The 23,920-nt window shown below is 50.2% G+C and overlaps 1 protein-coding gene across 6 annotated transcripts in view; it reads right to left on the bottom strand.

Moving 5' to 3' along the window:
• Window positions 1–700: 700 nt before the first annotated feature.
• HMGB3 (high mobility group box 3) overlaps window positions 701–23,920 on the bottom strand; it is a 31,816-nt gene continuing 8,596 nt past the window's right edge. The window contains exons 1-5 of one of the 6 annotated variants that reach the window (XM_035288344.3): window positions 10,924–11,065; window positions 5,545–5,699; window positions 5,118–5,257; window positions 4,123–4,297; window positions 701–3,655 (exon numbers count right to left, since the gene is read on the bottom strand). In XM_035288344.3, coding sequence (XP_035144235.1) covers window positions 3,509–3,655; window positions 4,123–4,297; window positions 5,118–5,257; window positions 5,545–5,699; window positions 10,924–10,993 — 687 coding nt within the window. In that variant the 5' untranslated portion in view covers window positions 10,994–11,065 and the 3' untranslated portion in view covers window positions 701–3,508. Of the gene's footprint in view, window positions 3,656–4,122; window positions 4,298–5,117; window positions 5,258–5,544; window positions 5,700–6,630; window positions 6,834–7,689; window positions 7,987–10,923; window positions 11,066–23,920 lie in introns of those variants that run through there. The other 5 variants (XM_035288346.3, XM_002763366.7, XM_054250835.2 and 2 more) reach the window with 5 other exon arrangements.

The following is a 23,920-nucleotide window of genomic DNA, read 5'->3' as shown; positions in this document are numbered from 1 at the left end:
TGATGAATAACATGGGTTTTCCTAAACCTCCTACATCAGGTTCAGGAAGTTCCCTTCTACTCTTGTTTTTGTCATGAAAAAGTGTTCGCCAAGGTTTTTGTGTCTATTGACATGGTCATGTGTCCCAGCTTCTTTTGAAAGCTGAAATCCTAGGATGCCCAACATATAAAACAGGGCAGAAGACTGCTCTGGTTGAAGCAGGAAGGGAAGCTTGGGGCTGTCAAGCTGGCTCAATGGCTCTTCTCTCCCAGGCAGCCCTGGGCTCCACAGAAAACTGAGCTGGGAGCCAAGAACAGCAAGTGGCCCCCATGGCTCTCATCCAGAACTCCTTGTTGGGCATGGCTAAGTCAGCCAACTAAGCCCAGACCCTTGGCCTCGAGGAGCCCTGGTGGGCAGGGCTGGCTAATTACAAGCTATTAGCCACTTTATCAAACAGCAGCTTACTAGCATCCTGCAAATTGCCCATTTATACCCAGTCCAGGGCTTCAAAACCAACTCCCCCTCTTATGCCTCTGGCCAAGAGGTTGATCTTGGGGATTTGGAGTCCTTGACACTTGCAACTTTTTGATAGTACCATTCCAGTAAATGTTAGTTCAGATCTATGGTTAACACAAAGTTTGTACTTTTAAAACCTTGATTATAATCAACCAAAAGGAGAGATTCAGTATCTCAAACAGATTGCAGACAGCCCACTGATCACTTTTTGGGAAGAGTGATTAAGAAACTTTATTACAGAAAAATGAATGCATCCAACGTCCCCAAATACATTTGTGACAAGAACAGACACACACAGGAGACACGGACAAGTCACTTCATCACAGCCTTGTTCTTTCCAAAGGATAAAATGTCATTCAAGAATGGGGTGAGGTGGTTAGAGGGAACGGGTGCTATCTTTTTAAATGGGGGGAAAAAAGAGCAACAGGTTGGCACCTTAAGAACACACTGAGCCCAGCAATCAAGCTAAGCCTATGCTTTAGGTAACATGCCACTTACAGCATCTCAAGAGAAACTAGGGCATTATTTCATTAGAGGAGCAATCCTGTGACAGTATGAAAATGCTGAGTAGTGGTCTTGGCAGCACCAGCTAAGAGACCAAGTGGCCTCAACTTGACAGTCTCTTTAAAACTCAATGTTTGCCTAATCAAAAATCATTTGGCTAAACTGCCTCCCTACTTCTGCTTAGCCACTTTGGAAGCACAAGTTACCCCTTTCCATCCTTTGCCCTTCCCTGGTTGGTATGTCTAGTTACAAGGTAGACGGGCACCGCTTAACAAATCACTTTTTCACTGCAGGTTGTTTCTCTTCCACATTTGACAAGGCTGGCCACAGCTCCCAGATCTTGGCCTAGCACACCATGGATTGGGAAGCAGAAGCTTTAGCTTACAATGCCAAGTGACAAGGACATGGCTGAAGCAGGAGGGGCAATTCCGGAGCAGGTGCCTCTGGGCAAACCTCACAACCAAGTTTTTTAAATTAGTGGTCATTTTCTAGAACTAGAGGACACATTCAGGACAAACAGTTCTGATGGGAGAGGGAATGGCTATGAATACACAGAGATCAGGCTGTGACCATGACCATAACTTGTACTCATCCAGGACCCGACAGGGTGGAGAGGACAGCACCTCCAGAAATGCAAGTTTCTGAACAATGAATTTTAAGAAAAAGCTGCTTTCTCTTAAAATACCACAAAAACACTCCTGCATGTCTCATAGCCTCAAACATCCACACCCAAATATTAATGCTGGGCAATAGCGACACTCACCCACAACACAGTACCGTATCCTTCATTGCTACAGACAGTAATGATGTACACATCAGCCTTCAAAATGGCATTTAGTGTGACCACTTGCCACTGTGGCCATCTCCCCTCACTCCAACCTGGAAAAAATGTTACACGACCCACTAATACAACCACCAACACACAAACCAAGCTTCTTCCAGTTTAAAAACATTGAACATCAATCTACATTTCCAGTGAATGAGCTAATCTTGTGAATAGGCCATTCAACTTTTCATGATACATGTAGTGCTTAGAAATGGTCGATTCTATTAGCCTGCCCTATAGCTCAGCTGGCCCAAGACGGAGCCTACAATCTTCCTTGGGGGTTTGGCGTTTTGAAGAAGTAAAGCAGGAGCAACACGGACACTGTCTCCTACCCCACCACCCCATCCCACATACCCTCACTGGTGTCCAGGAGACAAGCAGCAGGCTCAAGACCCCAAATGTTGGGCACCACAAATAACATGTGCCAGGAGCATGAAAGAGGAAAACGAAGGCCTGAATTTTTGAAAGACCAGCCGGTCTGAAATTGCTATTTACCAATGCATGTGGCACACAAAATAGGGGGTGGAGGTGGAACAAAAAACGTTAAAACCTAGTCGGTCAGCCTTAGTCCTCATCATGCACCTTCCTGTACCTTGGAAGGCTGTTGAACCTTGCCTATGTCCTTAGCTCCTCCAGACTTCATCTTAATGCCACTCAGACACAAACAAAAGCACACAGTAGCTTAAGTAGCCCTCTCCTTCATCTCAGCCCTAAGTGAGCTGGCCACTGAGTAATAAAGGAAGCTACCACGTTCACAGGGAGGCCAGTCTCCAAATACAACGGAGTGGGGGTTTGTTCACCGCTGTGTCAGAAATTGACTGTTATAATAGAGAACAGTTTTAAAAATGTAATACTGTTTATTTAACTTCAAAAACATTTCAGCATTCTAAACATAAAAAATAACAGAACGTTGCAAATCGTGTTTAAGTACCGAAGTTTCTTGAACTTTCATTGATGCAGCAGCTCTTCACTTTGCTGACAATGAAAAGTTCTATAGTTTGTTTGAAAACAAACAGTTTAAAAACTACCGCACTTAAACAAACAAAAATCTCATGCCAGCTGACCCCTTGTCCACAGCTAAGATGGTAGCAGAATGCTCTGTCACTATATACAGAAACAAGACAACCTGAAGCTAAATGGATGCCCACTGCAGAGTCAACAGGTCCGGCCTCACAGTGCACGCCCTGAGCTACAGCCCCTCCAAAAGGCATCTTTCCCGCAGCCTCAACGCCAGGCAAGGAGCATCAAGAGTTTGTCTTGGTTGTTTTGTTATTTTTACAAACTATAGATATATACAGTTGATAACTCAGGATTTCTAGCCAATAACCATATAGTTAACACCACCTTACAAATAAAAAAATGCCAGAAACATCATCTTTAAATGCCTTGTCACACCAACAGCAAAGTGCACAGAGTGAGGAGAACACGAGAGTGCCTTTTCATTTTAAAAATGCTTGGAAATATGTACAACTTTGATACAGTTTCAGGGTGCTCCAGACACCCATGGCCACTTCATGTAAACCACTGACAATCTCTAGAGCACTTTGAGAGACTACAATATGATCGTGATCAAATTTTATAATTAAACCTAATGAGGGCAACAGACACTTCTCAAGTAAGAGTGTGTCAATTACGGCGCTCCCCTACTCTAAGTATTCACAAGGAGACAGATAAACAGTTTTTTTATTCATCCTCCTCCTCCTCCTCCTCCTCCTCCTCCTCCTCTTCCTCCTCGTCGTCTTCATCTTCCTCTTCCACTTTTTTCCGGGCAACTTTAGCAGGACCCTTTGCACCATCAAACTTTCCTTTCGACTTATAGTCAGCAACATCCTGGAGGAACAGGGACATATTTCAAATGAGTATGCAGCTGTTTTAACACAAAGCAGAAATATGCAGTCCCCATCTCAGGTAAGAAAACAGGGGCTGAACTCAAGTAAGACAGGGCTGCTGTCATCTATATTTGAAGTATGTTTCCATCTATGAATTTGGTTCTAGAGCCATTTGAATTTAAGTTAATGAGGGTTCAACTGTTCTTCAAGTCGTATTATTAGCACTATCAAATCCTGTTATTTTTTTTCTTAAAGAGTAAGCAAAATGTTTCAAGCCTGTATTTGTCCCCAAAACAAAGACCTGTCAAAAAAGTATGAACACCAGCACCCGCAGCTACCTTGCAGAGAGATGGGCCCTTGAGTGCTCTGCTAAGTGCTCAGCCCAGCAAAGCTGCCACATGCAGCTGCAACCTACTCATAGCACAGCCACTGCCTGTTCAGCAGTCCAGGCCGGCAGCCCCGCCTTACCTTCTCATACTTCTCCTTCAGCTTTGCCGCCTTAGTGATGTAAGGCTGCTTTTCGCTGTCATTTAGGTTATTCCACATCTCACCCAGCTTTTTTGCCACATCTCCAATAGAGATGCCAGGGTTTGTGGATTTGATCTTGGGACGGAATTCTGAGCAGAACAGGAAGAAGCCAGACCTTGGAAGAATTACATATATTAGATGAGTAACCACAAAAAACTTTGAGTTGCAGTTGAAGTCCCACATTCCCGAGTAGAATCTCCCTCCTACCACTATGACTTCTCCCTAAAGTGATCTATGATACAATACTACATAGTTGTAGGTTCTAGAACGTGTAAAGTGCTTCTAAAATGTATGCTGCTGTCTCAGTCTTTCAGTTACTAGGAAAGGCATAAAGAACATACTTCCAGGACACCTTGACACCAAAACTAGGGTGCCTCCAGCACAATGGAAACGCCAACAGAGAACCACTGTGAACGTGTACCCACAGCCCACAAACACCTCAGCCTCAAAAACAGACAACACCAGCACCACAGCACAAAGCCCAAGTACAAAACAGCTTGCAAAGGTGTCACCATCTTTTAGGTAAAGTATCTCTTAAAAAATATTTTGGCCAGGGGTGCTAACTCACATCTGTAATCCCAGCACTTGGGGAGGCTGAGGCAGATCACGAGGTCAAGAGATTGAGACCATCCTGGTCAACATGGTGAAACCCTGTCTCTACTAAAAATACAAAAATTAGCCAGGTGTGGTGGCATGCGCCTGTAGTCCCAGCTACTCAGGGAGGCTGAGGCAGGAGAGTCACTTGAACGTGGGAAGAGGAGGCTGCAGTAAGCCAAGATTGCGCCACTGCACTCAAGCCTGACAACAGAGCGGGACTCCATCTCGAAAACAAAAAAAAATTCATTTCGAAATGAAATACAGGACGATCAAAAAACCAAATCTTCCAAGCAGAAGAAAAGGTATTAATTGTTAGCCTGAATCCTATAGTCACTTACGGTGGCCTTTTGGGGGCATTAGGATCCTTCTTCTTCTTGCCTCCCTTAGCTGGTCCATAATCCTTCATTTCCCGATCATAGCGCACTTTATCCGCCTTTGCCATTTCATCAAATTTAGATTTCTCTTTCCCGGACATTGTCTGCAAAGAACAGGACTTGTTAAATGCCTCGAAGCAGTGAACACATACCTGCTCAGTTGTCTTGTGATTAAAGTGGCAGTTGCTAAAACCACTTGCAAAAGGGGGTGAAGGCCTCAAACATGTGCAGAGGCTGAAAACAAAATAAAAGCACATACACAAATTCTAAAGACAAGCAACATGAGTCTAAGTAAAAGAGGAAGCAAGCATCTGGAGAAACTCTGAAGGTAAGTTACCCTACAGTGAGAAATCCAACTAAGACTAGTTTGAAGGGTACAGAAGAAAAATACCTTCCACCTCTCAGAGCATTTCTTGGAAAATTCTGCAAAATTGACAGGGACCTCTGGGTTTTTCTTCTTATGTTCTTCTCTGCATGTCTGGACAAAGAAGGCATAAGCAGACATCTTGCCCTTTGGTTTCTTGGGGTCACCTTTAGCCATCCTGACTGTGATGGAAGAGAAAGAAACAAATACAATGAGGAAAAGCAAGGAGGAATTGGAGAACTACATGTGCCAAAAAGGCAGAGCAAAATTAAAACTACACTTGCTGTTAGGAAGTCCCCTTCCCCCAGTGCCTGACACCAGTGGCAGAAGGCAGGGTGGGAAAGAAATCAGTTTCACTGTCGCTTGTCATTTAACTTTTGACCAGCATGAAGCGCGCTGGTTTGTGAGTTACTTCTCAAGAGCGATCAAGTTCTCCAAATGGAGCCTTACGGAACTGCTACGTTTCGGGAACTATAATCACAAAGTGGGAAGGGCACAGCGAGTACACATTTGGTGGGGGTGACAGAAGCTTGAAATCAATGACTTAAGACTATCTGGCCATGCGCTAACTCTTATGCAATTAAAAAAAAAAGTGTTACCACTGCTGAACACAATACCAAAGCAGAACTACATGTACGGAACATCTGAAATGTCACTATTGTTGATGCGTTTTGGCTTGTTAAAAAAATGGCTTTACAACACGGGAGATCTGGAAAGTGAGCAGGTAGCCCGTACTATTAGTTCAATTCATCACTTCATCACTATCTAAACGGGGAGGGTGTATCAAAAGGGCTAGTGGTGCTCATCTGTAACCCAGAACGGAGGTCTGGCCCGGAATACTTTCTCCAAAGTTTCCAAATAAAAATGCAGCTGCGGCATGTCATCGTCCCTGTCCCACCCCCCAGCTTCCCGCCATCTTTTCCTTTTCCCACACCCAAGGTCATCATGTAAAATTAAAGCGCTCCCCTTGGCAGCGGCTGCCCAAGAGACTGCCCAACAGAGCCCTGCAGCGGCAGCCCGGGCGGGGCGGGACTGGGCGAGGGGGAGTCCCGGCCGGCAGCGGGCAGCCCGCCTCGGCCACCGTGCCGGGTCATCGGGACACCCGTAATTCACCTTCCATTTTGTCAAAAGCCTCCTGATGAAAGAAAGTACCCCTTAAATCCGACGCTGTCATCCCCGGAGGGCGCACGGAGCCGGGGGCGGCGGCGGTGGCGGCGCGCGGCGTGTGTGCGGCCGGGCCGGCGGCAGCCGCGGCAGTGGTGGCGGCGTCCGCCGCGCATTGGGGTCCCGTTCGCTAAAATGGCTGATCCGCGCGCGGCCGGCGCGGGCGACGGCGGCGACGACGGCGGCGGCGGCGGCAGCGAACAAAGCGGCCCGGGCTCCGCCGCCGCCGCCGCCGCCGCAGCCCGCCCGCCGGCCCCCACCCCTCCCGGCCCCGCCCGGGCAGCCCGGGTCTCGGGGCCCGGGGCCGGACCTCCCCGCCCCCTGGCGCGGGGCGCACTCGTCGGGATAACAAAGGCGCCCATGCAGCCATGACGCTCGGCCGCTCCAGGGCCCGCGGCAGCGCCCCCAGCCCTCCACGCCGCCCGCCCCGGGCCGCGGGCGCCGGAGCCGAGGCTAGAGCCCGCCGGGCGCCCCGCCGCCCACTCCGCTCGCCTCCCCTGCCTTCGCCGGAGGCCACCGCCGCGCCAGCCATGTTAACGGCGGCGGCGGCGCCCAGCGGGCGGGAGGCGAGAGTGGGGCGGCCGGCCCGCGCCCCCCCGGGCCGGCGGGTGCTCCGCGACGGCCATGTTAACGCAGAGCCAGCGGCGCAACCCGCTGGCCGGCGCGGCGCCGGGCCGAGCCCGGGAGCGAAGTTTGCCCGCGCGGCTGCCCCCGGCGGGCACCGGCCGCCCGCCCCCCTCTGAGTCCGTCGCGGGCCGGGGAGCTCCCGGCCCCCTGCCGCCGCCCAGCGCCGGGACGCGCACCGCCCGAGCCCAGAGCCCAGAGCCCATAGCCCGCAGCCGCCCCTCTGCTCGCCCAGCCGCCGGAGCCGCAGCTGCCCGAACATCTGGCCTCGGGGACCCTGGGTTACTAGCTGCGGCCCCTGGGGCGCCACGGGAGGGCGTCCGCCGAGGGAACCGACCCCCGAAAGCGGGGACCTCGGAGAACGCGTTGGAAAAGTTGAAACACCTGAATTGCTTCTTCCTTCCCGGGCGCCTAGCAGGAGGGAAGGCGGAGGGGGCGGGAGGGGAGCGGGGAGGAGAGGTAGGAGGAGGTGGCGGCCGGGCGCGCTCGCGGCGGCGCGGGCTGGAAAGTTGTGCGGGCGCTGCGGCTGTGGCGGCTGTGGCGGCGGTGGCGCCGGTGGCAGCGGCGGGCGCGGGTGGTGCGAGACGTACCTGTATTGTTCGCTAGTCTGGACAGCGCAGGGCACGACGCGCTGCTCAGCGCTCCCCAGCCTCGCGCTAGCTGCCTCCACGAGAGCCGCCTGATTGGCCAGCGGGCTCTGCCGTTTAAAACAGCCTCCTCGCCTGACCATTGGCTGCGGGCCTCATGCATATTAAGCAGGCGCGGACGCCCATTGGGCGCGGCCGCTGGGATCATTCATTCAAACAGAACGACCGACTGGCGCTAGCTACAGAGGCTAAACTGGGAAAGAACCCTGTCTCGCCTGCCCGCCCCGCCCACCCCGCCAGACCCCTCCCCGAACCTAGCCGGGATCGCCAAGAGCTTAGAAGAGGTGGTCCAGCGATTCCCGGAGGCCTCGGTCTCTGGCGTGGGAAGGGGAAGTCCAGCCCCACTGTGCTGCCCTCTGCTCCCGCCGCACCGCGGCCTGGGCGCCCCTGGCCCCCTGTCAGCTCCCCTGCCCGGGAAAACACCCCTGGGCCCAGCATGGAGGACCGACGGTAGGCCACCTCTACCCGGTTCCGCCTCCGCACCGCACCGCGAGAGAAACGCGGTTGCAGCTCGCTCCTCTTGCCTAGCGGAGGACAGCTGCTTCCTTGCCGAGACCTAGAGATTTGGGCCCTTGGATCTCGCTGCCTACCCGAAAGGCACCTGATTCCGCTTCTGCGGATTCTGGTCAACTAGGCTCTTTCCACTAAATGCCAGAAAGTCTTTATTGGCGCCCGAAATTGCGGAACCAACGGACTAAAACAGGAGAACAAAGTTTGGGAAGAGCAGATGATTTGTGAGAAATTGTAGTTTTGTGGACAAAGAATAACACTTTTCTTCTTACCCTTTTCACTGCCTAGGTTCAGGCTCTTATTCTCTCTGCTCTCCTGACACACCCGAGAGCGAAGAATTAACGCTTCGAGAATGAATGAGTGAGTGAATGAATGAAAGAGTGGGATTTGACTTGGTCTCCACTTTGCGACTGGCTGATGGTATGGCCTTGATCTAGTCACTTCTCCTATTCAGGCAATGTTTTTCAAAGTGTAGGAACCGCAGTGTCACTTCTGTAAGGGATGCTCTGAAATTCTTAGGGACTGTGCCTGGATGACTGGCAGGTGTTGCTGGGATTCAGTAACAGGAAGGAATTGCCAGGTATACTAAATATCCTACATTGCATAGACAGTCCCATGCAAAGAAGAAACATTTCCACTTCAAATGCGAGTATCAGCCCTATTTGGAAAGAAAGTATCTAAGGGTCCGTGCCTGGAAAGAATGGAAGGGTGAAAAAAAGAGCAGTTTAAAGATTGAGGCTGGGCGCAGTGGCTCACACCTGTAATCCCAGCACTTTGGGAGGCTGAGACGGGTGGATCACGAGGTCAGGAGATGGAGACCATCCTGGCTAATGCGGTGAAACCCCGTCTCTACTAAAAATACAAAAAATTAGCCAGGCATGGTGGCACGCGCCTGTAGTCCCAGCTACTCGAAAGGCTGAGGCAGGAGAATCGCTTGAACCCGGGCTGCAGATGTTGCAGTGTGCTGAGATCCTTCGATCGCGCCACTGCACTCCAGTCTCGGCAACAGAACAAGACTCCGTCAAAAAAAAAAAAAAAATTGAAAGTTGGAAAAAATAATGCAAAGGAAGAGATGTCATGAGTTTGGTTTTTCTTTTCTTTGAAAGGCCAAGAGAGCCAGCTATTTATGAGTCCTATATTCAGAAATAAGCACCACCAGAACATGAGTTTTCAAAATACTGCTTCCAGAAACTATGGTTGAGTTTGAGGTGTGTAAAGGATCTGGCCTGACAGGTCACCTGCCTCTTCACCCCCTGCCCACCTCTTGCCAACTCCTCTAAGGCTCCCAGCCAAGCCTGAGCCCCTGCAGCCAGTACTGTTGGTGCCCATCATCAAGGTTCCAATCTAGATCAAAAGGCAAAGACAAAGGCCAGGCGTGGTGGCTCACGCCTGCAAGCCCAGCACTTTGGGAGGCCGAGGTGGGCAAATCACAACGTCTGGAGTTAGTTTGAGACCAACCTGGCCAATACGATAAAACTCCGTCTCTATTAAAAATACAAAGAATTAGCCAGGTGTGGTGGTCCGAGCCTGTAATCCCAGCTACTCTGGAGGCTGAGGCAGGAGAACCACTTGAACCCGGGCGGTGGAGGTTGCAGTGAGCCGAGATTGCACCACTGCACTGCAGCCTGGGTGACAGAGCAAGACTCTGTCAAAAAAACAAGGCAAAGATAGTGCTGGTTTTGACAAGAGCAGGCAGGTATCCAGTCACTAACCCAGGTCCTCCTACAGACTCAGGAGTTCAGGGATCTTAAGGCCACCTCATCCATCCCTCTGCCCTCTCAGAGCCAGCTGAGTGTTGCCTGCCTTCTGCTTGCATATCTCCACTCATAGGGAGCTTACCATCTTCCTTCTTGGCAGTCCCTTCTATCTCCAGCCACCTCTGAGCCTTGAGGTCACCATCTCTACATGTTGTAATCCCTCACCCTTCAGAGCCTTCATGGCAGGCCAGGCCTTTTCTCCAGACAGCCCCTCTCTGCTCCTTCTACAACCGGCTTCCCAGGGCCTGACATGCCCAAACTACTCCCTCCTCCCTTGTCTCCCCAAGGCCCTGAGGGGAGCAGGGTTTCCACAAGTAATCTGACCAATACCCCCCCTTTGCCAGAGCACCCTAGCTTCTCAAGGTTGCCAGGCCTTTCTAGACCAGATATTCAAGCTGGGGTCCAGCTACTGCCCAGCAACTACCCACATTGGCAAGTGACACTTGGCACAGTTGGCAGGCACCACAGCGGTGAATGACAAGGATCATACAAGCCCATGCCAGGTCAAGAGCAGCACATGTATACACATACTCACAGGTGGGCAAACCCAGGACAGTCCCAGAGGCAGCAGCTTCAAGGGCAAACCAGAGAAATAAGAGCATCTCCCAACCCAAAGTGGCACCCAGACACCACCCCCAAGACCTATGCTTCCCCACCCCACCACCCCAACCCTGCTTATTGACCATCTATTTCTGCCCACATACTTCGAAGGATGAAAGGCTGGCGCTTACGCACAGGAAGTATTTCCATCTTTTGCACGGGAAACTCTTCCATCTCTGCTCTTAAGAAAGCTACCTCTTATATGGAGCTGAAGCACTTGGCCTGAAGCTAAACTACAAACTGGTCGTTGTCAGAACCTCACAGAACATGACTATGACATTGCTGAGTGTCAGAGTTCCAAAGATGGCTCCCTGCTCCTCCCCATCCCCCCACCAGCCCACCAACCAATGGAGGCTCCTCACAGCCAGGTTTCTCCTTCACACCTCACTGTGTGTGGCACAGCCTGTGGTCCAGTGGGCTCCTGCCTCAGCAGACACTGTCATGTACATGTATTGTATGTCTACTGATAAGTAACAAGGGAGATGAGATGTTGTAGGGGTAACGCTGGAAGGGAAAAGGTAGAAGCTTTGGCTCTGTCACTGACTTCCTGGCATGTCTTTTCCCATGTCACCTGAGGTCTCAGCCTCAGGGTCCTCTATCAAAGGTGATGCCAACCGCCCCATCCACCCAGACTACTGCCAGTCTTGGTGGTGAGGGAGACTGAGTGAAAGCGGTCTGCTTGTTGCCAGTCAGAGGCCACCCAGGGGAGGGCCAAAGACTAGTTTGGAAGGTTAAAAAAAGAAAAGAAAAGAAACGGTGACAGAAAGCCAGGGATACCCGGACACACCCTGTACACAGGGAGCCCAAGGCAGGCTGCCTCCTTTGCAACAAAGCTCAGTGCCTGTCAGCTGGAGGAGACTTCCAGCAGCAGCGCCCAGGTCAACGTGCAAAGGCTTGATGGAATGAAGGATACTCTAGGCGTCTGCCCGAGCGCTACCTGGAAACAGGCAAAGCACATACACACAGGAGAACCTCAAACCAGAATCCCTTAAGCTGCTTGGCTGCCTAGAAAAGTTATAAAAACACTAAAAGTAAATAAGAAATGGGATGAAGTACGGCAAATGCTATTTAAAGAGGGTTTCAGTTCCTGTCAGTTCAAGGCCCCTGAAAGACTAAGGTGAATTCTCATTGCTCAACAAAGATGAAACCCTGGTCCCCTGGCCCACCCCCTACTCACCCCACCCATCCATAGTCCAAAAAGTCTTCATTTGGGTATCTTGGGCCAAGAGAGCCTCTTTTAAGAATCATGCCTGTAGTCCAGGTGCAGTGGCTCACTTAAGGAGGCTGAGGTGGGTGGATCACCTGAGGTCAGGAATTCAAGACCAGCCTGGACAATATGGCAAAACCCCAACTCTACTAAAACTACAAAAATTAGCTGGTGTGTTGGCGGGAGCCTGTAATCCCAGCTACTCAGGAGGTTGAGGAAGAAGAATTGCTTGAACCTGGCAGGCGGAGGTTGCAGTGAGCCAAGATGATGCCACTGCACTCCACCCTGGGTGACAGAGTGAGACTGTCTTGGTGGGGGCATGGGGGTAAGAATCACACCTGTAATCCTAGCACTTTGAGAGGCCAAAGCAGGAGAATCACTTGAGGCCAGGAGTTTGAGACTAGCCTGGGCAACATAGGGAGACCCCCATATAAAAATATCAATGGAAGTGTAGCCAGAGTGGATATGGAGGGTAGGGGTGGAATGGGATTGTTGAATAACTTAAAATATATTAAGAGAAGCCAGATGCAGTGCACCCACTTGTAGACCCAGCTACTTGAGAGGCTGAAGTGGGAGGATTGGTTGAGCCCAGGAGCTCGAGACCAGCCTGGGCAACACAGTGAGATCTCATCTATAAAATATATATATATATATATATATATATATATATATGAACTGGACGAAGTGGCTCACATCTGTAATCCCAGCAGTTTGGGAGGCTGAAGTGGGAGAAACACTTGAGGCCAGGAGATCCAGACCAGCCTGGGCAATATAGTGTGACCTTGTCTCTAAACAAAGTAATAGGCTAGGTGCGTGGCTCATGCTTGTAATCCCAGCACTTTGGGAGGCCGAGGTGGGGAGGCTGAGGCACGAGAATCACTTGAACCCAGGAGGCGGAGGTTGCAGTGAGCTGAGATCTGGCCACTGCACTCCAGCCTGGGGTGGAGACTGTGTCTCCAAAAACAAACAAACCAAACTCAACAAAAAACAAACAACAATAACAAAAGGAAATAAAATTATATATCTATATATGTACTAAAGGAACTTGCTGTGAGGCTCTACAATGAAACAAGATCTTTCAATAAGGGACCTAGGAGCCTTGGTAAACTGTGAGTCTGTAAGTGCAGATCTTCAGGGACAGGGAATCGTTACTAGCTCCCAGGCCTTCCCAGGGCCCCTGCTGCACCCGGCTTACTTACCTCCTGTGAACAACTTCAGCACCAGGAGCCTCCCCCACCACCCGCCCCTCCCCGTTACCCCGCCCCCGGGTCCCTCCCCTCCCCATCTGCGCTTTGATGGGAATTGCATTCACCTCAACTTGTTTTTCCCACGGAGGGGAAAATCTTCTCAGAGGTGGTTCTCTACTAGAATGAATCTGTAGAGCTGCACGCTGAGAAGACTCTCCAAGGCCCTCCAACCCAGCCTTCTCGTGGCACAGAGGGCCCAGGGGCCTAAAGATTTGCCCAAGTCCCCACATAGGTCCATGGCTGAGCCAGGGCAGGAACTCTGGTCTCTTGACCTTTAACTTAGTGCCACGCTTGTCCTGCTCTTGATAGCTCAGCTCCACCGTGGGTGCCACGGCCTTTGGTGAACTGTTGAGAGCAGCCAGCTACCTCGAGAAGAGACTTCCTGGTTCCAAACAGCTGCGGAGAGAGCCCCGGGGGAACCCGGCGGCCGAAGTCGGGTTTTAGACGTAGTTTCGCTCCTGTCGTCTAGTCTGGAGTACAGTGGCACCGTCTAGGCTCATTGCAACCTCCGCCTCCTGGTTTCAAGAGATTCTCCTGCATCAGACTCCTTCCTGAGTAGCTGCTATTACAAGAGCCCACCACCACGCCTGGCTTTTTTTTTTTTTTTTTTTTTTGAGACAGAGTCTCGCTCTGTCGCCCAGGCTGGAATGCAGTGGTGCACAATCTAGGCTCACTGCAACCTCCACCTCCCGGGTTCAAGTGATTCTCCTGCCTCAGGCTCCCGAGTAGCTGAGATTACAGACAGCTGCCACCACGCCTGGCTAATTTTTGTATTTTTAGTAGAGACAGGGGTTTCACTATGTTGGCCAGGCTGGTCTTGACCTCCTGACCTCATGATCTGCCTGCCTCAGCCTCCCAAAGTGCTGGGATTACAGGTGTGAGCCACCTCACCTGGCTCAATTTTTGTATTTTTAGCAGAGACGGGGTTTTGCCATGCTAGCCAGGCTGGTCTCGAACTCCTGACCTGAGGTGATCCACCCGCCTTGCGCTCCCAAAGTGTTGGGATCACAGGAGTGAGCCACCGCACCCGGCTGGCCGGCATCTGCATTTCACCTGAAGGCTGCGCCCATGGCCACTCCAGACTTCCCTTATCCCCTCCCCACCATCCCCTAGAGGGCTGAAGAGGCGGGAAAGGAGCTATCAGAGCGGCTCTCTCCCACAGCACAGCTTTAGCCCCGACAGGAACCGCAGCCTCTCCCGAGTTGGAAAGAGAAAGGAGTGCGGAAGCCAGGGCCTCTTTAGCAGCATCAGCACCACCACATCCCTGCCCTGGTCTCCTTTCATATTGAATGAAAAGCGGGAAGTGGGTCAGTAACCAAAGGATTTCCTACTTTTTACTCTCCACGCCGGTGCCTTGTGGGAATACAGTCCTAATCTACGAAAGCCCATCAAGAGCCAATGACGTGCCAGGCAGGTCGGGGCCTGTGGGGAAGATGGAGATGAAACTGAAGGACCCTGGCCCTTCTAGGCACCGGTCTCCCTCGGAGGAGGGGAAGGGAGCCGAAGGGAGCGGACACTCCACTGGGATAGCTCCCACTGACCCCTCATTACTGAACCGCCCTGCCCTGTCCCATCTTGAAGTCTTCACCATGCTGCTGAACTACCTGGTCTAGATTCTCACCTCTGAGCTCCATCCCATCCAGAAGGCCTGCACACGCAGCAGGCTGTAGTCCCCATCCCCCACCCCCCACCCACACGAGTTTCCAGCTGGCTGGTGACAGGCCCTTCTGTGTCTGTCCCGTGTAATGTGTAATGCAAAGGTACAAGTGGTATCTCTTTACCTGAACCAAAAGGATTCCTGCGGTGGGGAGAGGAGGAGCCACTCTCTAAATGGGACTGCAGTTGCCATTTTTAAAATGCTCCTCATTCCCTCTTTCTGGGGCCAGATTCTTTTTTTTTTTTTTTTTTTTTTTGGAGATGGAGTCTCACTCTGTCTCCCAGACTGGAGTGTGGAGTGCAATGGCGGAATCTCACTCACTGCGACCTCTGCCTCCCTGGTTCAAGCAATTCTCCTGCCTCAGCCTCCCGAGTAGTTGGGATTACAGGTGCGCGCCGTCACACCCAGCTAATTTTTGGTTTTTTTTTAAGTAGAGACAGAGTTATGCCATGCTGGCCAGGCTGGTCTCAAACTCCTGACCTCAGGTGATCCACCTGCCTTGGCCTCCCAAAGTGCTGGGATTACAGGCGTGAACCACCTCACCCAGCCTGGGCCTGATTCTTATCCATTAAAAGGGGCACAGGAGTTGCTCTCTGTGGTCTCCTACAGCATCAATATTCTTGACATTGTTGGTGAGGCTTCGCAAAGGTGTCCCCAAGGCAACATAGCACTCCTACCTCCACCCACTTCTCCCTCCCCACCCACCAAAATAAACCCCACAAACAGCAAACAAGTCTGAAAGGCGGCCTTGCAAAGGTCCTTTTTGTGTGACTCTAAAAAGGATGGCATTTGTTATGACCATGAGTGTCAGTCCCTCTTCCCCAATTTCACTCAGCCCTGGACACAGTGGTGAGAAGGGTCCTGCTAGGTCAGCCCTTGTCCCGCCTCAGGGGGCTGGGATGAAGGAAGTCAGGCGTGGACCCAGGACGCAGCTATTGGGTGAAATGCAGATGACCTGGCCATGGGGCCCGAGGCACTCTGGGGACATAGAGGTGGGGCTCAGAATGCTTTGGAAGCTCCCCATCTCCTCAGGGAAAGCTCCGGTCTTCCCAATGTCCCTCAAAAGTCTGGACAGGTTGCCCCCAGCGCACACACGTGATTCACCTCACTCAGGGACAGCCACCCAGTACCTTGCTACCTTGCTACTTGCCCTGCCCTCTGCCTGGGACACTTTCCCACACATGTACCAGGATTGTGCCCTCACCTCCCTTCCATCTTTGCTCAAATATGTCACCTTCCCTGAGCACCCTATTGCGAATCGAAATCCATGCCTGCCTCTCTTTTCCTTGCTGGTTTTTCCACAGGCAATTCATGCCCCGCTATGGGGCTGCACCCTCACAATGGTGATCTGGCTTCCCAGGAGACAATGAGGGCCACAAGGGCAAGGACCTCAGTCAGCTCTGTTTTCCACTGGATCTCCCTATGTGGCATAGAACAAGCATTCCATTAAAGTTTGTTCGACAAGTGAATGCGTTTTCCATTGACCTTGACCACTCCCCTACCATGTTCTAAGTAGGCCCCAGGGCAAGAGAACTTCCATAGATTCCCAAGGCCGACTCCCCACCCTCCAGAAACTTGCAATGGAGGGAGGGCAGACACACCTGCAATGGAATGTGCAGGAAATAAATGCCAAATAGAGGGACATGCAAGCAGAGCCAGCAAAGACTAACAGGAAGGCTTCATGTCTGATTGTGGGTGGTGTGGGGTCTGGAAAGGCTTTAAGAACAAAAGAGGTAATTTTGAAGTGGATGAAAAGGCCGGGGTGTGGTGGCTCACGCCTGTAATCCCAGCACTTTGGGAGGCAGAGGTGGGCAGATCACTTGAGGTCAGGAGTTTGAGACCAGCCTGACCAACATGGTAAAACCCTGTCTCTACCAAAAATACAAAAGTTAGTTGGATGTGGTGGTGCACGCCTGTAATCCCAGGTACTCTGGAGGCTGAGGCAGGAGAATCGATTGAACCCAGGAGGCAGTAGTTGCAGTGAGCCAAGATCACACCACTGCACTCCAGCCTGGATGACAGAGCAAGACTCCATCTCAAAAATAAATCAGTACATAAACAAATAAAAATGATAAAGAGGTGGCCGGGCGCAGTGGCTCATGCCTGTAATCCAGCACTTTGAGAGGCCAAAGCAGGCAGATCACCTAAGCTCAGAAGTTCCAGACCAGCCTGACCAACATAGTGAACCCGAGTCACGGTCCTGCCTTTCTCTGTAGACTCTTGTCTCTTATTCACTTTTTTTTTTTTTTTTTTTGAGAGACAGAGTCTTGCTCTGTCAACCAGGCTGGAGTGCAGTGGTGCAATCTCAGTTTACTGCAACCTCCGCCTCCCCAGTTCAAGTGATTCTTCTGCCTCTGCTTCCCAAGTAGTTGGGACAACAGGTTGTTTCAGCCAAACAAGGAAGAAGACCTGGCTGAGGGAAGGGGAGATGAGGAAGAGAGGACTTCATTCAGTCAAGCAGGGGATTTGCGGCACAGCCACCTCCTTCCTAGAGGGAAGCCCAAGGGCTCGCATTTGGCTGCCACAGGTCCCAGCTGGGGACCTGAAGGGAGGGTGGGTTCCAGGAACATCCTCCTCTTTATTTCTGAGCACTGGAATCCTATGACCTATATGCCGTGCTAACCAGGGCTTTGACTTGCAAATGCAGCTCTAAAGTCTGAAGAGCACTGCCTGTAGGTCCCGCGGGGGCATGCGTGGTGAGGAAGAGCAGGATTTGGCTCCGCATCCCACCACTTGCCAGCTAGGTGACTGTGACTTCACCTCTTTCTCCACCCCAGTATCATCATCTTTTTTTTTTTTTTTTTGAAACAGAGTCTCACTCTGTTGCCCAGGCTGGAGTGCACTGGTGTGATCTCCGCTCACTGTAACCTCCACCTCCCAGATTCAAGTGATTCTCCTGCCTCAGCCTCCCAAGAAGCTGGGACCAAAGGTACTCGTCACCATACCTGGCTAATTTTTGTATTTTTAGTAGAGACAAGGTTTCACCATGTTGGCCAGGCTGGTCTCGAATTCCTGACATCCAATGATCCACCCTTCTCGGTCTCCCAAAATGCTGGGATTACAGGCGTGAGCCACGGTGCCCAGCCGGTTTCTCCATTTTCACAATGAGCCTTGTAATAGTACCTACCTCATAAATGGTGGGGATTAAACAAATTAATATGTATTAAGCACTTAGAGCAATGCTTGGCACAAAAATAAATGCCCAAGAAACATTTGCTGTTCTGACAGGGTCACCTTTGATTTCACTCTGAATTCTTCAGACAGTGCAGAAGAACAGCTGTTAAACGATAATCCAAACCTCAGTGGCACAAGCTTTGAACTGTGTTTGTTTACAACCAAGAGAGAATTGCCTTTGCTGAGAATTGCATCTTCCCTAGCAAATCAACTCTCTGGGTATTTGGCAGCACAGCAAGATAGCTGTGTTGCCAAAACCAAACCAAGAAAGGTACAGTAGAAGGACTAGTAACCCAGGAGCCATAGGATGTGGCTCTGCGCTTCTACAACTTCAAGAGGCTTTGGCAAATCCCTGAGCTTCGCTGGTCCTCAGTTTCCCCTTCTGTGCAGTCAGGGAGTCGCACTAGATGCTGGATCATCTCCAGGGCCTCTTCTTGTACTGATAGCCACTGGAGCATGAGCTCCTTAAAGGGGAACACAAATTGTGTTTTGGTTTGGTTTGGTTTGGTTTTCCCCTGATGTTTCCCAGATGCCTTGAAGAAAGCCCATTGTATATGCCCAGTGAATAGTTGCTGAATGAATGGATGGAGACACTGTGATTCTAAGGTCTTGTAGTGAAGTGGAAAAGGTATGGTTTGTTTTTGTTTTGGGGTTTTTGGTTTTTTTGAGATGAGGTCTCACTCTCTCACCCAGGCTGAAAGTGTAGTGGCATGATCACAGCTCACTGCAACCTCCAACTCCTGGGCCCAAGTGATCCTCCCATCTCAGTATCTGGGACTACAGGGCTGTGCCACTACACCCGGCTAATTTGAAAAGGTATGTTTGTATTCGTAAACAGATGTCTTTTGTTTGGTAATCATCTTTTCTAGTGATTCTGGACAGCTTGGTGTCAGATTCACTGTGCCTCTCAGATCAGCCTGCCTCAAATTGTTGCAAGAAAAAACCTTTCTTATAAACATGATTTATCTAAACTATCATCTCAATTTTCCATTTACTTTTGGTTATGTTTTTACCTGGTCTGCATAATTCACCGGTTATCAGAGAAAAGGACAATCAGATAAAATGATAAGAGGAAGGAACTATAAACAGAAACAGCAAATGGCCCAATTCAGAGCAGAGAACACGATGTGAATGGTAATGATGCCACCTTGCACTTTGTTCCTTAACAGTTTGCCTGGCGCTTACATGTCTACTGTCTGAATCGCACCCCCTAATGATCATGTGAGATGTTTTGGCATATTTCAGGAAAACTGAAAACCAGAGGAGGCAACTGTTTTGTCCAAGTATACCAGGCCATCTGTGGGAAAACTGGAACTCAGACTCTCTGTCATTTTCCTTTTATTTATTTATTATTTTTTTGAGACAGGATCTCACTCTTTTGCTCAGGCAGGGGTGCAGGGTGCAATCATAGCTCATGCCACCCTTGAGCTCCTGAGCTCCAGTGACCCTCCCCTCTCAGTTTTTGTAACAGGCTTTACTGCCTGGTTGTTTTCAGTGAGCAAACAAGGAGAGGGGTGGATGCACAGAGGGCATTTCCAGTGTCAGCGACCATTCAGGACTCTTCTGCCTCCAGACAGCCAGAGAAAAAGGCAGCAAAGGTGAAAGGGCCTGAGGGCAATTGCTGAAGTCATCAGATATGTGACCTGTGCACCTCAGTGTGTCCCAAACTAAATGCCCCAACCCCTGCCCTTGCCTCTATATCCGTGCTTAGAGAATGGCACCATCATCTCCCCAGCATCCCGCCTGGCTCTTCCCTCTCCATCATTCCTGGATCCAGGCTACCAGCAAAACCTAAACATATCTGAATCCAGCTGCTCCTCCCCACCTACCAAGTAGTGATCCTCTATCTTTCTCTCCCCTAACTGGTCTCCCTGCTCAGCTATCTCCTATCATCTAGAGGAAACTTTTTACTTTTTAAAAATTTTTATTATTTTTATTTATTTATTTTGAGACAGAGTCTCGCTTTGTTGCCAGGCTGGAGTGCAGTGGTGAGATCTCAGCTCACTGCAGCCTCCGCCTCCCGGGTTCAAGCAATTCTCCTGTCTCAGCCTCTTGAGTAGCTGGGACTACAGGCGCGTACCATGATGCCTGGCTAATTTTTTGCATTTTTAGTAGAGACAGGGTTTCACCATGTTGTCCAGGATGGTCTCAAACTCTTGACTTCATGATCTGCCCATATCAGCCTCCAAAAGTGCTGGGATTACAGGTGTGAGCCACCATGCCTGGCCAATTTTTATTATTTTTAATTTTTTGTAGTGACAGGGTATTCCTTTGCTGCTCAGTTTGGCCTTAAATCACCTGGCTTTAAGAAATCCACCCACTTTGGCCTCCCAAAGTGCTGAGATTACAAGTATGAGCCCCATGCCTGTTTGAATTTTTATAAATGTACATTTTTCTGTCTTTAAAATTCTAGACAGGTGCAGTGGCTCACACCTATAATTCCAGCATTTTGGGAGGCCCAGGTGGGTGGATCACCTGAGGTCAGGACTTTGAGACCAGCCTGGCCAACATGGTGAAACCCCATCTCTACTAAAAACACCGAAATTAGCTGGGTATGGTGGTGTGTGCCTCTAGTCTCAGCTACTCAGGTGGCTGAGGTAGGAGAATCACTTGAACTCAGGAGGCAGAGGTTGCAATGAGCTGAGATCACTCAATTGCACTCCAGCCTGGGTGACAGAGTGAAAATCCATCTCAAAAAATAAAATAAAATAAAACAAAATAAAATCCTTCATAACTCTTCATTACCTTGAGAGAAAGCCACAGAGTCTTGAAGGCAGGGAACAGTGGCTCATGCCTGTAATCCTGGCATTGGGAGACTAAAGTGAGATGATTGCTTGAGCCCAGGAATTCAAGACCAGCCTGGGCAACATGACAAAACCCCATTTCCACAAAAAATAAAATAATTAGCTAGGTGTGGTGGCACATGCCTGTAGTCCCAGCTCCTTGGAGGCTGACGTGGGAGGATCACTTGAGCCTGGAAGATTAAGGCTGCAGTGAGCTATGATTGTACCATTACACTCCAGCCAGGGTAACAGAGTGAGAAAAAAAATAAATACCCTCCAAGATTCATTTCCAGCCAGGTTCCTGCCTCCAATCTCCCCCACCCGCCAATTGCACACACAGATTTCCTGATTCATCTCAGCACTTCTCTGCCTCCAAGCATTTGGCTCACACTATTCCTGAGGGCCAGAATGCCCTTTCTCCTTCATCTCTATGGAGATTCTGCTTACTCTTCAATCTCAAACAGTGCCTTCCTCCTGAGGCTTCTTGATGCCAATGCCTGCCTTAGGTTGAGATGAGCCATCACAGGAACACAGCGTTTGATTGGCAGCTCTGCAAGCTGAGGGTGGGCTGGGTGTTTCAGGTGGTTTTGTCCCTGCCTACCTCCTCCAGCAGACATGGAGGACCCTCACTGTGGGAACCACCTCCCAGAGCTCTCTAGACCACCCATTGGCCTGCAGAGGCTTTGTTCCTTACTAGGAACTCGCAGTAAAATTCGAACAGAATTGAATTAGCTTGCTGGTGTTCAGGGATGAGGGGCAGCATCATTTGGTAATAAGTGCAGCAACCTAAAAGCTCTGAGGGAAAAAAAGGATGAAGAGAGAGAAAGAAAGATCTTCAGTGGCCTTGCTGCTGCTGCTGCTGCTGCAGGGGCCTCTGGGAAGCGCCTCCCACCAGCTTTCTGCCTTTAATCTTAAGAACTGGGTGATGCTAATGATGATGATGGAAAGCCAGCTTCTGGAACACTTGACTGGGGGATCTGGAGGGAAGAGAGTACCAAATCAGGCATCACCCTCTCTCCTCTAGATCTTGCTCCACTAACGTGGCTCCTGATTATGTGATGAGCTCAGCACATGTTTCTAGCTAATTTAAATATTTATGGTTGGTTTTCAAATCAGCTCTTAACATGCCAGAGTGTTGAGACTCTATAAATCATAGAACTTTCCAGGTGGAAGGACCATTAGCATCAAATGTAAACTTTTCCTTTTTAAGATGGGGAACTGAGTCCTGGGAAAGGCCAGGAGCTGACTCAAGGTCACGTAGATGTTAGTGGCAGAGCTGAGCCTAGAACCCAGGGCTTCTGCCTTACAGCCCAGGACTCTGCTCACTGCACCACTGCCTGCCTCCGTCACCAAAGTGAGAACTGGAAGACCTCTGACGCTTTGGAGCACACTCCAAAGTCCTTGATGCCAATGACTGTCTTAGGTTGAAATGAGCCATCACAGCAACACAGCGTTTGATTGGCAAGCATATTGGTGTGTTCATTGTGAGCTGTGTTGGTTGTGAGCCATGTTTATACTGCATCAAGGGAAAACAAGGCACATCATTCTCTAGGAAAGGAAATAAAGGAAGTGAATGTAGATGGCGAGAGAGTTCACTTAAGCTGAGAGAAGTATATGTGATCTCCCACCATCTCACCTGTCCCCTACCCCAGCAAAGCCACCCCATGGGGTAGTGCCATTCCTGTTGACCTGAGTGTATGAACTGGCCTTTGGAATATATACCACTCTGGCCCTCCCTCCAAAACAGCAAGGGTGGGGAGAGACTTCTCAGGGCCTGCTGACGGATCTTGCTTTTCCCAAGCCTCTAATTTTGTTTTTTTAGAGATGGGGTCTCACTTTGCTTTCCAGGACGGTCTCCAACTCCTAGGCTCAAGCAATCCTCTCACCTCAACCTCCCAAAGTTCTGGCATTATAGGTATGAACCGCAGCACCTGGCGTCCCAAACCTCTTAATCAATTTGTATCCGTGAGTACCCCACCAACTGCACTTCCACCTCCAGAAACTCGGAATGATACGACAGCCTTACAGAATGAGACTTTGTGCAGGCTAAATATAACTGAGTCCTGGTGAGGATGTGTCCTTGTGGGGCTATGTCCTGGTGGGCATACAGTCTTGTTGTCATATTGTCTTCAGAGCTTTGAATACAAAATTGTACTGAGGGCACGTGGTGGGTGCAGAGGTCAAAAGCAGAGGCTTCCAGCCTGGACAACGTAGTGAGATCCTGCCTCTGCAAAAGATGAAAAAATTAGCTGGGTGTGGTGGTGCACACTGTAGCTGTAGTTCCGGCTACTCAGGAGGCTGAGGTGGGAGGATTACTTGAGTAGAGGTCGAAGCCGCAGTGAGCCGTGATTACACCACTGGGTTCCAGCATGGGCAACAGAACAGAGACCTTGTCAAAAAACAAAAAATAAAAAAAATAAAAACACACAGGCTTTGGAGTCAGTGCAACCTGGGTTTATGCCTCAACTCTGTCTGTTTTTAGCTGAGCACCCTTGGACTGTTTGCTGACCCTCTCTGTATCTCAGTTTCCTCACTAGGAAAATGGGTCTGATACTACTCACTTCACAGAATTATTGTCAGAATTGTAGGGAAAAACTACAGAGTACACTATATCGTGGTCCAGGCATGTAGAAAGCGTTCAATAAATGTGATTGTTCCAGGAAGTTGAAATAATGTGAGATCTCTCTCTCTTTTTTTTTTTTTTGGACCGGGTCTTGCTCTGTCACCCAGGCTGGAGTGCAGTGGCACAATCTCAGCTCACTGCAACCTTCCCCTCCCAGATTCAAGTGATTCTCCTGCCCCAGCCTCTCAAGTAGCTGGGACTACAGGCACCCACCACCACGCCCAACTAATTTTTGTATTTTTAGTAGAGATGGGGTTTCACCATCTTGGCCAGGCTGCTCTTGAACTCCTGACCTCGTGATCCACCTGCCTCAGCCTCCCAAAGTGCTGTGATTACAGGCGTGAGCCACTGCACCCAGCCTACTTTTAGGTTCTTTAAGACACAAGAACATAGAGAAAGCTACTGAGATA

This window comes from Callithrix jacchus, chromosome X (genome assembly GCF_049354715.1).
Source record: "Callithrix jacchus isolate 240 chromosome X, calJac240_pri, whole genome shotgun sequence".
In the NCBI taxonomy this organism is placed as follows: Eukaryota; Metazoa; Chordata; class Mammalia; order Primates; family Cebidae; genus Callithrix; species Callithrix jacchus.
This window is presented reverse-complemented; position numbering and strand designations above follow the sequence as displayed.